This window comes from Chelonoidis abingdonii, chromosome 24 (genome assembly GCF_003597395.2).
Source record: "Chelonoidis abingdonii isolate Lonesome George chromosome 24, CheloAbing_2.0, whole genome shotgun sequence".
NCBI classification, from domain to species: domain Eukaryota; kingdom Metazoa; phylum Chordata; order Testudines; family Testudinidae; genus Chelonoidis; species Chelonoidis abingdonii.
In genome coordinates this window covers 2,419,289-2,434,746 of record NC_133792.1, presented here as the reverse complement: position 1 = coordinate 2,434,746, position 15,458 = coordinate 2,419,289, and the positions used below count along the sequence as shown (strand labels likewise).

At 46.1% G+C, this 15,458-nt stretch overlaps 1 protein-coding gene across 1 annotated transcript; it reads right to left on the bottom strand.

The window, feature by feature from the left end:
• Positions 1 to 2,416: 2,416 nt before the first annotated feature.
• On the bottom strand, positions 2,417 to 2,810 carry NRARP (NOTCH regulated ankyrin repeat protein). The gene has a single exon (XM_075060553.1). It carries the CDS (start codon positions 2,785 to 2,787, stop codon positions 2,443 to 2,445), a length of 345 nt encoding a protein of 114 aa, XP_074916654.1. The 5' UTR covers positions 2,788 to 2,810; the 3' UTR covers positions 2,417 to 2,442.
• Positions 2,811 to 15,458: the final 12,648 nt, after the last annotated feature.

Sequence of the window (15,458 nt, the reverse complement as noted above, 5' to 3'; positions counted from 1 at the left end):
AACTCACTTAGCAATTCCCACAAGAGATTCACAGTCTTAATAGGTATTTTATAAAAATATAAATATGGGTTACATTATGTTGTCTTTACAACACTGGACAGAACTCCCTTTAGAATTGGGTTTATAACCAAGATTTCTTTAAAAAAAAACCAATCTAGAACTTGGCTTTAAAATACACTATTTTTTTAAATATTATGTCATAAATGTTATGACACATTATTGTGGCAAATCCATTTATTTAAAAAAAATGTGCAACCGTCTGGTAACTATAATAAAACCTCATCAGAAAAGATATTGTTCCCCCCTATAACAGAGAAGCACCCACAAAAGTGCTTAACACCATCTTCAATGCTCACAGAGAAAGTTTGCAAACTAAGAAGTTCCTTGTAAATTACAGCATTAACAATGGACACTTTCAAAGGACTTTTTTTTTTAATCTGGAGCTTTTTAATCATATAAATTGTTTAAGAGAGAAAAAACTGCAGGTGAAACCATCATAGACAAAGCAGAATATTCAGTGCAATGAACAACAAAACAAAACAAAAAAAACCATGGCAGACTCAAGTTTAGTTTTAAGACTAGAAAAAATGCATATTTTCCAAACCGTACTTTTGAAATACTCACAGATAGCTTCAAACAAAAACAGGCACACAAACATCACCCACAAATATATACATATATGATAAATAGTTATAACACAACAAAAAAAAAGTAGATAACTATTTTTTTAACTGTAAGGGTTTGGATAAGGGGAATACGAGAGGATAGCGAGGAGATGGCAGTGATAAGGGTTTTTAGTGCAGACAAACATAGAAGGATAAACACCAACAGTGGAAAGGAGACTTCTGAAATTTTCTGCATTTTTTAAAATGGATGTTGTTGTGCCATGGCAACAAAAAGCAGCATTGCAATTATATGTGCAGTCACTTCCAAATGCAGTTTAAGATGGGTTCCTCTTCTTCCTCCCTTTCATTTATACAAAGTCAGATGGAATCATTGTGCACCGAGAAGTGTTAGCCAAGTTTCACACACACAAAAAAAATTAAAAAAAAATAATAATCCCGAACTATTTCTCAGTAGTTTTCGAGTTTGTTCTTGAAACTTTCCTCTAGACTGCAGGGGGCGCTCACACTCTTTCTGTGCAAAAGCAATTCCTCTGCCTCTAGCGTTTATTTCATTTCACTTTTATTTTATTGTTTTAAATGCACGATTTCCTAATCCCACCAGCATTAGACTTTAAAAAGAAAAATATAAAATGATCAAAAGTCTTTCCTGTGATTTTAGCAGGCCGAGGCCTAGGCTGGATCATAGCTCAAAAGGAAATTTAAAAGAAGCAGAGAGATCAGGTGGGGAAAATAGTGTGTCATATTCCAGGATAGAGCCTCGAGAATCAAAGATCAGCTACTGTGTAAAAACAATGGGAGAAGACTGCAAAGGAGACACTTTTACACTCTTTGCTATAGGGAAATATAGGTCAGCTTAGGCACCCACCCCACTCATGAAAGACAGAACCTTTGCTCAGGCTACAGTTCAGAACTCGCATTGAAAAAAAAAAAAAGAAAAAGGACCGATTGGTTTTAAACAATTACATTTTGATCTGTTAAAAATGCTGAAATGACGTCACTTCTGAGCCAGAATACCTTAAAATCGGGGACAGCTTCCAAGGACGGACAAGCCACCAAATTTAGGGGGGGGAGGTTTTGGGGGGGGGGTTGTGAGTGCATTTTAAAGCATCTGACCAGATCTCTGACTGAAACCGTGAATACTGTGAGCGCAGCCGAGGTAGATGGCAAAAAAAAAAAAAAAAAAAAAGAGAAAAATTACAGTAGGAAAAAAACCCTTGAAAGACAAAACTCCTTTGAAAGCAGTTAAATGGTTTTTCAGTAAAATCTTTGTGGGCCCCCAGATTTCTTTGCAAAAAACATGGAGTCCAAGCAGCTTTGTCATTTAAACAAAAATAAACAACCAACCCAACCCCCGCCTGCCTCCCCTGGGTCCGGCGATGCGGCTGATTCCCCGCCCCGAGTCGGCGTGTCTGGCAGCCGGGGCCCCAGGCGGGTCAGTCACTGCACCCCGCACCGAGGAGCGGCCGGCCAACCTCACCTGGGAGGGGCCGCCCGCAGCTCGTGCCAGCGGACCCGATCTAGGAAGGCACCTTTGTCCCGGGCTAGGCAGCCGGGGGTGAGGAAGGGCCCAGCCCGCCCCTCGGAGAGGTCCCCCATCTCCCGGAGGGCCGGGTCCTGCCCCCCGCCTCACCCGGAGCAGCCCAGGGCGGCCCCTGCGGAAGACCCAGGCTGGAGTCCGCAGGGCGCCCAGCGTGGGGCAGGGGGCAGGACGCAGCCCCGGGCGGGGAGCCGTGTGCGTGCGCCCCGGGGCATTATCCGCTCCCCGAGCAGCCACGGCCCCGGTCCCCGCCAGCCCGGCCTGGAGCAAGGAGCAGCGTCACCGGCTGCCCGCCGAGTACTTGGCCTTGGTGATCAGGTAGAGCACGATGTCCTGGTGGCCCCCGAAGGCGGCGATGTGCAGCGCGCTCCAGCCGTCCCGGTTGGCCAGGCGGATGTCCGCGCCGAACTTGACGAGCAGCTTGACGAGCTCCAGGTTGCCGTCGATGACGGACTGGTGCAGGGCCGTCTGCCCCTCGGGCCCGAACGAGTTCACGTTGAACTCGCAGTTCGTCATGTTCTGCAGCAGCGACTGCAGCTCCTTGGTGTTGCCCTTGCGCACCGCCTCTTGGAAGATGCGCTGGCTCTGCGGGGCCGAGCAGGTGGACAGCTCCGTCTGGCTCATGGCCGCGGTCGGGCCGCTGGGTCCGGGCGGGCGCAGGTGTTCGTGCCCCGCTCCGCCTCACCCAGCTCGGCACGGGCGCTCAGCGAGCCCGAAGCGAGGGGCGGGGGCTCGGCGCGCAAGCGGGGCACCCTGCGGCTGAGAGCGCGGCCTCCGGACAAGTCCCTGGGCGCGGATGCTCATGGAAGCCAGCGAAGATCCGAGCGTGGCGGCGGCGACGGGGGGCCGGGCCGCGGGGCAGCTCGGATCAGGCCCGGCTGAGAGACCCCCTGGGCACCGAGCTCCCCTGCGGCACAGCTGCGCGCCCCCCCGCGCCCCCTGCCCAGCGCGGCCCAGCAGCTTCCGTGCGGCTCCCAGGGTGCGTGAGGCTGGCGGCCGGCAAGCGCCCTGCTGCTGCCGCCGCTGCTGCTATCCGCCTCGGCTGCGCATCCAGCCGGAGCCCGGCTTGCCTGGTTCCCGGGGCTCGGAGTCTCTGGTGCTGTGCCCGGAGCCAGGGGGAAGCTGCTGTGCTTATCCCGGAGAGGGGCTCTTGTCTTGTAGCAGATCCGCCCCCCCCCGCGTTCCTTAGTGCTGCTCAGGGCGAACCCCCTCCCCTCCGCCACTTCCCTGGGCGTCTTTAGAGGGCAGGAGACCCTGGGCAGCTCCTTTTAGGCAGCCTTTTATTTGCATAACAATAGCACGTCTGTGACGCTTCCCCGTATCCACAGGGGCGGGGAAGAAAGCCGGTGATTGGATTTCACCCAACGGGGAAGGGGGGGCCAGGGGATGGGACATTGATACATTACAGAGGGAGGAGCTACCCCCTCCCCCAGGCCCACGCTGGGGGGAGGGGCGGTGATCGATGGAATGTTGATACATTAAAAAGAACAACAACAACAACCGCCCCTCGTAAGTGGCCCCCGTGGGGAGCCGAGCGGGGCGAGCAGGCGTGGGGCTGAGCGCGCTGGGCAGCGCTCTTGGCCGCACGTTGCCATGACCAGTTCGGAACAGCCAGCGATGCTGCTTGGGACAGAAACGCAGCACTTGGCGTTCCTGGTTTCTGGCGATTTTCTTTTGGTGAGGGTGGGATGTAAAGCGTGTTAAGCGCCACAGACCATCACGTGCAGAGTGCAGTCCTATTTTGCCTCCCGGTCTACACGCCGGGCTTTCCTTTTGGTGTCTCGCCATGCAAAGGATCCGTGGCCTATGTACTTGAAAATACTCATTTCAGCTCGCTTGATCTGAAATAAACGTGGAAAGAATTCAAACCATGTCGGATTAGTGCGCTCACTAAAGGTAGGGGTCGCTAGTGGACAAAAATGGAAACCAGAAGGCTCTGAATTTCTGCGCTTCTCAAGGAAACAGCCTACACAGGGGGAAATGGATAAGCAACGTGACCCGGTGTCGGTTACTTACAGTGTGAAGAGGCAAAAACTCGGACCCGGGTCCTGAACTGCTATTGTGCCTTTGTAAAACATCAAGGAGAGTTGTAATAATTCTCCCCACACACCCAGCACACCTTTTGCTAAATAAATATCGAGCAGATTTGTAAGTGACACACAACATCAATTATAAACAGGTCTACAGTTTTTAACATACAAAAATGAGGAGGGGGCATTTATTTAGAAGATAAGACAGTCTCTTCTTTTCACTCCTCTGTTGATCACTGCAGGAAATGGGTTCCTTTTAACCACAGACTTGTACACTATTTTACCGGAGACGGGGGGAAGGGCGGGGAGGGTTGCTGTTTGTTGCTGTTGCCCGTCATAATCTCCAGATCAGCTCATTATAATTATTCAAACTCTAGTCTTTTCTGAAAGGGAAGGATGCCTTGAGTTCCAGTCAGATGCAGATGACAGGCTTTAATACAACTAAGGAATTGCTGCCAATTTACTACTAACCTATTATTTCCCAGTCCTCTAAAACCAACAATCTGGTGAAGGCTGAAGATTGGTCATTAAGAAGCCTACAAGTAAGGAAACGCTTAGCCCCAGAAAAGATGGGATAGGCTGTTGCACAAGATCCAGTAGAATCCTGTGATTACTCTGGTTTCCTTGGAGCACTCCAAATCAATGTGAGATCTCTGATCATATTAATAAAAACACAAATGCCTTAAGAATATGGGTGCTGAAGAGATGCTGGGGGTGGAGAAACGAGATTTTGCAACTAATTTGAAGAGGACTCATCAGGATAGTAAAAACATGACAAAGTCCTTCTGACAGAGCTAGCTATCAGTATGTTAAGTGCTTTTAAAAGCCTCACTCCTTCTCTACCAATAAAAGGTATCACTTCTCCTTATATCATGTAATGGCAATTTTGAGATGTACCTTTGTCTTAAACATGGGTGGAGTTCTGCACTCAGTTAGACTGCTATGTGACTGACAGAAGTGCCTGATCCTGGGAAGTGCCAAGCACCCAAACTCCACCAGCAGCAGTGCCAGGGAGTTTGGCGCCCTAGGCGGGGGTCCTTCCGCGCTCCCAGTCGTTCGCGGCAATTCTGCGGCAGGAGGGGTCCTTCCATGCTCCCGGTCTTCGGGGCACTTCGGCAGCGGGTCCCGGAGCGAGTGAAGGACCCGCCGCAGAATTGACGACGACGACCCAGAGCGCAGAAGGACCCCCCGCCACCGAATTGTCGCCGAGGGCGGCAAAACCTTCCCAAATCCTGGCACCCTAGGCGACCACGTAGGTTGCCTAAATGGAAGCGCCGGCCCTGAACTCCAGGGTAAAAATTTGTAGGAATACTGCATTGTACTCCCTGTATAGCTGAGAGCAGAATCTAGCCCCATATTTTTAAATTAATGACTGCGCCTTTTCTAATACATTTTTCAGCAGCAACCTCCAGCCATCAGGTTTCCTCTTAGTTTTTTATAGGGTTTTTTTTTAGTTTATGGCTTGTCCTGTGGTTGCTGGAAATTAAAAAGAAATAATTCTTGATAGTTTACAGAACAAGATACACATCCTTGCATCATATGGCATGTTACAACTTGTGTCCCCTTTGAAATAGTCCTGCTGGCATTCAGATTTGTGAGGGAATTCATTCCGCTTCCAGTGTGGGGCTGCAGTCAGTGAAAGGGGAAGAAAATTTATGATTGCATAAATATCTGAGCAGACTGCAAGCATGACTCCTCATACAGACCCCTCCTCCAAACAACAGCATCAGCAACACCAAGACCTGGAGAAAAGATATTTGGCCATGTACAGACTGTTGGCCATGCGTCCATCAGTGCTTTATAGCCAGGTGGATAACATGGCCTAATAGCCTGAGCCAACGCTAGTTAAGATACAGATTCAGCAAACAAAAACCTGAAAATCAGATAGAATTTCTGAGCAACATTACACTACAGACATAGCTAACAGCAAATGCAATGAGGGAAGCACAGGCCAGGCCTGCTTTGGAGCTGTATTTGGAGCTCAAGTGAAACTAGTTGAGGGCATTTCATACGGAGCTTTCAATGGTTGAAATGTTGCTGTAGAGGATTTTCATTAGGGCACTCAATCACGCAATTAACTCAAAAAAAATTAATCGCGATTAATTGCAGTTTAATCGCACTGTTAAACAATAGAATACCAATTGAAATTTATTAAATATTGTGGATGTTTTTCTACATTTTCATGTACACCTCTACCCAACCTGACATAACATAAATTTGGAAATAATGCGGTAAAGCAGTGCTCGAGGCAGGGGCAGGGCTGCGCACTCTGGCGAATCAAAGGAAGTTCGATATAACATGGTTTCACCTATAACGCAGTAAGATTTTTTGGCTCCCAAGGACAGCGTTATATCAGGGTAGAGGTCTATATTGTACTCTGTGTTGTAATTGAAATCAAAGTGTATATTATTTTTATTACAAATATTTGCATTATAAAAATAATAAATAAATAGTATTTTTCAATTCTCCTCATACAAGTACTGTTGTGCAATCTCTTTGTCGTGATAGTGCAGCTTACAAATGTAGATTTTTTTTGTTACATAACTGCGCTAAAAACCAAAACAATGTAAAACTTCAGAGCCTATAAGTCCACTGAGTCCTACTTCTTGTTCAGCCAGTCACTAATACTAACAAGTTTGTTTACATTTACAGGAGATAATACTGCCCAATTCTTATTTACAGTGTCATCAGAGAGTGAGAACAGGCATTTGCATGGCACTTATGTAGATGGCATTGCAAGGTATTTACATGCCAGAGATGCTAAACATTTGTATGCCCCTTCATGCTTCAGCCACCATTCCAGAAGACATGTTTTAATGCTGATGACACTCATTAAAAAAAAAAAAGCGTTACTTAAATTTGTGACTGAACTCCTTGTGGGAGAATTGTATGTCCCCTGCTCTGTTTTACCCACATCTGCCACATACTTCATGTTCTAGCAGTCTCAGATGATGAGCCAGCACATGTTGTTCATTTTAAGAACACTTTCACTGCAGATTTGACAAAACACAAAAGGTACCAATGTGAGATTTCTAAAGAGCTACAGCACTTGACCCAAGATTTCAGAATCTGAAGTGCTTCCAAATCGGAGAGGGACGAGGTGTGGAGCATGGCTTTCAGAAGTCTTAAAAGACCAACACTCTGATGCAGAAACTACAGAACTTGAACTCCCAAAAAGAAAATCAACCATCTGCTGGTGGCATCTGACTCAGATAAGAAAATGAACGTGCATGTTGCGTTATGCTTTGGATCGTTATTGAGCAGAACTCATCATCAGCATGGACGCATGTCCCTGGAATGGTGGTGAAGCATGAAGAGACACGTGAATCCTTAGTGTATCTGGCATGTAAATATCTTGCGATTGTGGCTAAAACACTGCCATGAGTACACCGTTCTCACTTTCAGGTGACATTGTAAACAAGAAGTGAGGCAGCAGTATCTCCTGCAAATATAGCAAACTATTTGTCTGAGCAATTGTCTAAAAAGAAGTAGGACTGAGTGGAGTTGCAGGCTCTAAAATTTTACATTGTTTATTTTGAATGCAGCTTTTGTACAAATTCTACATTTGTAAGTTCAAATTTAATGATAACAGATTGTGCTTACAGTACTTGTATTAGGTGAATTGAAAAAACTACCAGTATTTCTTTTGGTTTTTACAGTGCAAATACTGTAATAAAAAATAAATATAAAGTGAGCACTGTACACTTTGTATTCTGTGTTGTAATTGAAAATCAAAATATTTGAAAATATAGAAAGCATCCAAAAATATTTAAATAAATGGTATTCTATTATTGTTTAACAGTGCAATTAATCACGATTAATTTTTTAAATCGTTTTGACAGCTCTAATGTTCATTAATGTAATGTAAGATTTATAGGATTTTGGCTTCCCTGGAAAGGAAAGTATAATTAGCAGACCAAAAAAAGAATACATAAAATAACAGCAGGGTTTTATTTTTAAAGGACAACAGAAGCAGGAGCCTGGCACACAATCAATGAGGATACTGGTGATTCAGGTGTTAAAGCAGCACCCAAGAAATGCTAAGCCGTTCATGGAGAAGCTAAATGAATATTTGCATCTGTCTTCGCTGCAGAGAACATGAGGAGATTCCCACACCAGAGCCATTCTTTTTTGGTGACAAATCTGAGGACTGTCCAGATGGAGTGTCACGAGAGGAGATTTGGAATAAATTGATAAATGAAACAGTAATGTAACCAGGACAGCTGTATTACCCAAAGAGTTCTGAAGGAACTCAAACATGAAATTGCAGAACTGCTAACTGTGCTATGTAATCTATCATTTAAATCAACCACTGTACCAGATGACTGGAGGGTAACTAATGAAAGATCTCTTTTTTAAAAAGGCTCCAGAGGTGATCCTGGCAATTGAAGGGCAGAAGCCTGACTTCAGTACTGGGCAAATTGGTTGAAACTCTAGGAAAGAACTAAATTATCAGACACATAGATGAACGCAGTTTGTTGGGGAAGAGTTAACACACCTTTTGTAAAGGGAAATCATGCCTCACCAATATATTAGAATTCTTTGAGGGAGTCAGCAAGCATGTGGACAAGGGTAATGCAATCGACATAGTGTACCTGAACTTTCAGAGAGCCTTTGACAAGGTTCCTCACCAAAGGGTCTTACACAAAGTAAGCTGCCACGGGATAAGAGGGAAGGTGCTCTCGTGGATTAGTAACTGGTTAAAAGATAGAAAACAAAGGGTAGGAATAAATGGTCAGTGTTCAGAATGGAGAGAGGTAAATAGTGGTGTCCCCCAGGGGTCTGTACTGGGCCCAGTCCTATTCAGTATATTCGTAAATGATCTGGAAAAAGGGAGAAGCAGTGAAATGGCAAAATTTGCAGATGATACAAAACTACTCAAGATAGTTAAGTCCCAGATAGGCTGCGAAGAGCTACAAAAGGATCTCTCATAACTGGTTGACTGGGCAACAAAATGGCAGATTAAATTCAATGTTGATAAATGCAAAGTAATGCACATTGGAAAAATGATGGGGTCTAAATTAGCTGTTACCACTCAAGAAAGATCTTGGAGTCACTGTGGATAGTTCTCTGAAAACATCCACTCAATGTGCAGCGGCAGACAAAAAAGCAAACAGAATGTTGGGAATCATTAAGAAAGGGATAGATAATAAAACAGAAAATATCATATTGCCTCTATTTAAATCCATGATACACCCACATCTTGAATACTGTGTGCAGATGTGGTCGCATTATTTAAAAAAAGATACGTTGGAATTGTAAAAGATTCAGAAAAGGGCAACAAAAATGATTAGGGGTATGGAACGGCTGCCGTCTGAGGAGAGATTAATCAGCCTGGGACTTTACAGCTTAGAAAAGAGATGGCTAAGGGGGGATATGATTGAGGTCTATAAAATCATGACTGGTGTGGAGAAAGTAAAGAAGGAAGTGTTATTTACTCCTTCTCATAACACAATTGTGAAGGCCAAGGCTAGAACAGTTCAAAAAAGAACTATATAAATTCATGGAGAATAGGTCCATCAATGGCTATTAGCCAGGATGGGCAAGGATGGTGTCCCTGGCCTCTGTTTGCCAGAAGCTGGGAATGGGCGACAGGGAATGGATCACTTGATGATTCCCTGTTCTGTTCATTCCCTCTGGGGCACCTGGCACTGGCCACTGTCGGAAGACAGGATACTGCGCTAGATGGATCTTTAATCTGACCCACTATGGCCATTGTTATGTTCTTATGTTCTTCTTATGTACTAAAAATGCCCATGACAAAATCTTAACCTTAAATAAGACGGAAAATATCATAATACCACTATATAAATCCATGGCACACCCACCCACACCTTGAATACTGTGTGCAGTTCTGGTCACCCCATCTCCAAAAAGATATATTAGAATTGGGAAAAAGTACAGAGAAGGGCAACAAAAATTATGAGGGTTACAGAACAGCTTCCGTACAAGGAGAGATTAAAAAGACTGGGACTGTTCATCTAAGAAATGACTAACAGGGGATATAAGAAGTCTATAACAACATGAGTAATGTGGAGAAGTGAATAAGGAAGAGGAAGTTACTCACCTTGCGCAGTAACGATGGTTCTTCAAGATGTGTGTGCAATGTAGTGTGTCTACGGTCTTGCACTGCTGATTGGAGAACTTTGGTAGCAGTGTCCACTGGGCCCGCACATCCACCTTCTCTTCTCATGGTGTGTGCCATGAAGCTAGCCAGCAAGTGGGAGCTAACCATCCTCAGGTCCTTTTCTACCCAGAGTCATAGTGAGAACTCCAAAGTAGAGGGGAGGAGGGCGGGTTGTGGAGCACCCAAAGAGTCAGGGACACACATCTCGAAGAACCATCATTACTGCACAAGGCGAGTAACTTCCTTTTCCTTGAGTACTGTCCCTCAGGTGACTCCTGAGCAGTGTCCCCCTTAGAAGGCTGAGACTTCAGAGTCATGACAGTCACAGATGACAGTTCTGTGGAGCTAAAGATGGTATCGGAGGCAGAGTCCCCAGTGATCACATAGTGTTCTGCAAAGGTGTGGGTTGACACCCACCTCACTGCTCTGCAAATATCTGAAATGGTGACGTCCTTGAGGAAGATGACAGATGAGATCGACCTCATGGTCAGTGACCCAAGGAGGGTCACATTACGAATTTGGCAGCTGCCTGATGGAATTCAAGACCCACTTGGAGAGTCTTTGGGCTGGTTAGGTTGAATTTAGTCACGTTAGGTCGATTTTATAAGCAATGCATGTACACAACCAACCCCGTTCCATCGACCTAAAGGGCTCTTAAAATCGTCTGCTGTACACCTCCCCAGTGAGGGGAGTAGCACTAAAATCGACCTTGCTGGGTCAAATTTGGGGTATGCAGACACAATTCGATGGTATTGGCCTCCAGGAGCTAACCCAGATTGCTCCAATGTGACCGCTCTGGACAGCACTCTCAACTCCGATCCACTAGCCAGGGACACAGGAAAAGCCCCGGGAAATTTTGAATTTCATTTCCTGTTTGGTCAGCATGGCGTGGCGAGCTCAGCAGCACAGCTGAGCATGCAGTCTCAGAATCGCAAACAAGCTCCAGCATGGACAGGTTAACTTCTGTGCCAGGGAAGATAATGGAGCAAGTAATTAAAGAAATCATCTGCAAACACTTGGAAGGTGGTAAGGTGATAGGGAATAGCCAGCATGGATTTGTAAAGAACAAATCGTGTCAAACCAATCTGATAGCTTTCTTTGATAGGATAACGAGTCTTGTGGATAAGGGAGAAGCGGTGGATGTGGTATACCTAGACTTTAGTAAGGCATTTGATACGGTCTCGCATGATATCCTTATCGATAAACTAGGCAAATACAATTTAGATGGGGCTACTATAAGGTGGGTGCATAACTGGCTGGATAACCCTACTCAGAGAGTGGTTATTAATGGCTCCCAATCCTGCTGGAAAGGTATAACAAGTGGGGTTCCGCAGGGGTCTGTTTTGGGACCGGCTCTGTTCAATATCTTCATCAACGACTTAGATGTTGGCATAGAAAGTACGCTTATTAAGTTTGCGGACGATACCAAACTGGGAGGGATTGCAACTGCTTTGGAGGACAGGGTCAAAATTCAAAATGATCTGGACAAATTGGAGAAATGGTCTGAGGTAAACCGGATGAAGTTCAATAAAGACAAATGCAAAGTGCTCCACTTAGGAAGGAACAATCAGTTTCACACATACAGAATGGGAAGAGACTGTCTAGGAAGGAGTATGGCAGAAAGAGATCTAGGGGTCATAGTGGACCACAAGCTAAATATGAGTCAACAGTGTGATACTGTTGCAAAAAAAGCAAACGTGATTCTGGGATGCATTAACAGGTGTGTTGTAAACAAGACACGAGAAGTCATTCTTCCACTCTACTCTGCGCTGGTTAGGCCTCAACTGGAGTATTGTGTCCAGTTCTGGGCACCGCATTTCAAGAAAGATGTGGAGAAATTGGAGAGGGTCCAGAGAAGAGCAACAAGAATGATTAAAGGTCTTGAGAACATGACCTATGAAGGAAGGCTGAAAGAACTGGGTTTGTTTAGTTTGGAAAAGAGAAGACTGAGAGGGGACATGATAGCAGTTTTCAGGTATCTAAAAGGGTGTCATCAGGAGGAGGGAGAAAACTTGTTCACCTTAGCCTCTAATGATAGAACAAGAAGCAATGGGCTTAAACTGCAGCAAGGGAGATTTAGGTTGGACATTAGGAAAAAGTTCCTAACTGTCAGGGTAGTTAAACACTGGAATAAATTGCCTAGGGAGGTTGTGGAATCTCCATCTCTGGAGATATTTAAGAGTAGGTTAGATAAATGTCTATCAGGGATGGTCTAGACAGTATTTGGTCCTGCCATGAGGGCAGGGGACTGGACTCGATGACCTCTTGAGGTCCCTTCCAGTCCTAGAGTCTATGAATCTATGAATCTATGAATGGGAGACACTCGATGTGATTGCTGTATGCGGAGAAGAATCTGTTCAGGTCAAACTCTAATCAAAAAGAAGAAATGCTAATATATATGCCAAAATCACACAGGGACACACAGCAGTGCCATGTGAAAGTTAAGGAGCTCAGGCAACCCCACCACTATCCGAGGACACCTGCAAAGGGGGAATCTCACGTAACAGGGAGGAGGATTTTTGTGGCTGAGGAAGAGGAGGAGGAGGAGAATGCACGGCAGGCAAAAAGAGAATCCGTTCTCCCTGGCAGCCAGGACTTTGTCATCACCTTGGAGCCAATACCCTCCCAAGGCAGGTTCCTGGACCCTGAAGCCAGAGAAGGCACCTCTGGTGAGTGCACATTTGTAACTATGCTACAGGGTTTAAAAACAAATGTGTTTAATGTTTGATTTGCCTTGAAGACTTGGGATGCATTCACAGCCATTACAGCTACTGGAAAAGTCTGTTAACGTGTCTGGGGATTGAGTGGGAATCCTCCAGGGACATCTCCATGAAGCTCTCCTGGAGGTACTCTGAAAGCCTTGGCAGAAGGTTTCTGGGGAGGGCTGCCTTATTTTGTTCATCACAGTACAACACTTTACCATGCCAAGCCAATAGCAAGTAGTCTGGAATCATTGCAGCACAAAGCATGGCAGGAAATGATCCTGGGTTTGGTCACATTCAAGCAACATTCAATCTATATCTTTCTGTGTTAGCCTCACGAGAATGATATCATTCATGGTCACCTAACTGAAACAGGGGAATTTTTAAAAGGGAACAGTAAAAGGACCCTGTTCATGCTGGGCTGTTTGCACTTGGCTAAAAGGGATCATCCCTGAGCATAGCCACGTGGTGGTGGGAGGGGTGCAGGGATGATCCCGGAGAATAGCCATGCAGTGGGGTGGGGAGAGGGATGTGCTGCACATCCCCTTGAAAACCACAGCCCCTCCTTTTAAATGGCAAACCCAACTGGCATTGCTTGCTATGGGAAAGGAGGACGCTGCAGTTTGAAACCAAATTCAAACTGGAACAGGTTCAGAGACCGGCCGAGGAATGGAAAACCTGTTTTATGAAAGAAGACTGAAAGAGCTTGGCTTGTTTAGCCTCCCTGGGCTCATGGTTGCATTTGGCAGCATTCCCTGACCCCGGGAGGGGGGCGCCAGGCTGAAACCGGGCTGCAGCGGCGGCTTTGACCCCCGGGGAAAAGTGAACCGGCGGTGCCCTGACCCGGGGGACACCTTGGGCTGCGGCAGGCAGCTGTTGCGCGGCAGCTCAGGCTCCAAAAGGGATCACCAGAAATGCCTTGCGGTGGGGTGGAGGTACCGGTTTGCCAAATTAGGTTAGGGGTTTGTTATAGAAGTGGATGGGTGAGATTCTGTGGCCAGCATTGTGCAGGAGGTCAGACTAGATGATCATAATGGTCCCTTCTGACCTTAAAGTCTATGAGTCTATGTTATGAAGGCAGAAGAAGCCAACCCCACATACCTTAGGTTTACCATGTCTGCCTGGAAACCGAATTCTGTTGCCCAGCCATGAATGATGTGTCACCATACTGGCAGGTGCTCAGTATAAAAGGGAAAATGTGACCTTGTACTTAAAGCACATGTGCTATCTGCTGTGAATTGCTTGATTCACTTTGAAAAAGTCTCCGTTTTGTTCTCAGAAATGTATCTTCTTAAATTCTACTCTCCCTTTTTATCCCCCCACAGGTGCAAATGTTTCTATGCTCCCCCATCATCGCTGTCCCAGAGATTATTGCAGATTAGAAAGCCAAAAAAACACACTCGCAACTACATGTTTTCCGAGCTCATGCAGTCCTCCCACACTGATAGGGCACAGCTGAATGCAGGGAGGCATGCGGTGCAAAGCCCAGGAAAGCATTACGTGAACACGATGAGAAGAGGCAGGATGCGATGCTGGAGCTAATGGGGGAACAAACGGACATGCTCAGGCCTCTGGTGGAGAGGCAGGAAAGGCAACAAGAGCACAGACCACCACTGTATCTGCTGTATAACCACCTGCCCTCCTCCCCAAGTTCCATTGCCTCCTCACCCAGATGCCCACGAACACGGGGCGGTGGGGAGAAGACTCTGTGCACCCAGCCACTCCATTCCAGAGGGTGGCCCAAGCAACAGAAGGCTGTCATTCAAACAGTTTTGATTTGTAGTGTGGCTACAATAAGCAATGTGGCCTTATCCTTCCCTCCTCCCCTCCTCCCACACACCACCTGGGTTACCTCATCAGTTATCTCACTTTTTTTTAATTAATAAAGAAACAATGCACGGTTTCAAAACAATAGTAACTTTTTTTCCTTTGCTAGCTGTGATCAAAGGGGGGAGGGTGGTTGGCTTACATGAAATTAAAATCAACAAAGGGGGGTGGGTTTGCATCAAGGAGAAACACACAAAACTGTCATACCGTAGCCTGGTCAGTCATGAAACTGCTTTTCAAAGCCTCTCTGATGTGCAGCGCACCTAGCTGTGCTCTTCTAATCTCCCTGGTGTCTTGCTGCCCAAAATTGGCTGCCAGGCGATTAGCCTCAACCTCCCACCCTGCCATAAACATCTCCTCCTTACTCTCACAGATATTATGGAGCACACAGCAAGCAGCGATAACAATAGTAATATTTGTTGCGCTGAGGTCTAACCTAGTCAGCAAACAGCGCCAGCGAGCTTTTAAACATCCAAAGGCACATTCTACCACCATTCTGCACTTGCTCAGCTTATAGTCGAACTGCTCCTTCCTACTGTCCAGCCTGCTGGTGTATGGCTTCATGAGCCATGGGAGCAAGGGGTAGGCTGGGTCTCCAAGGAGAACTAT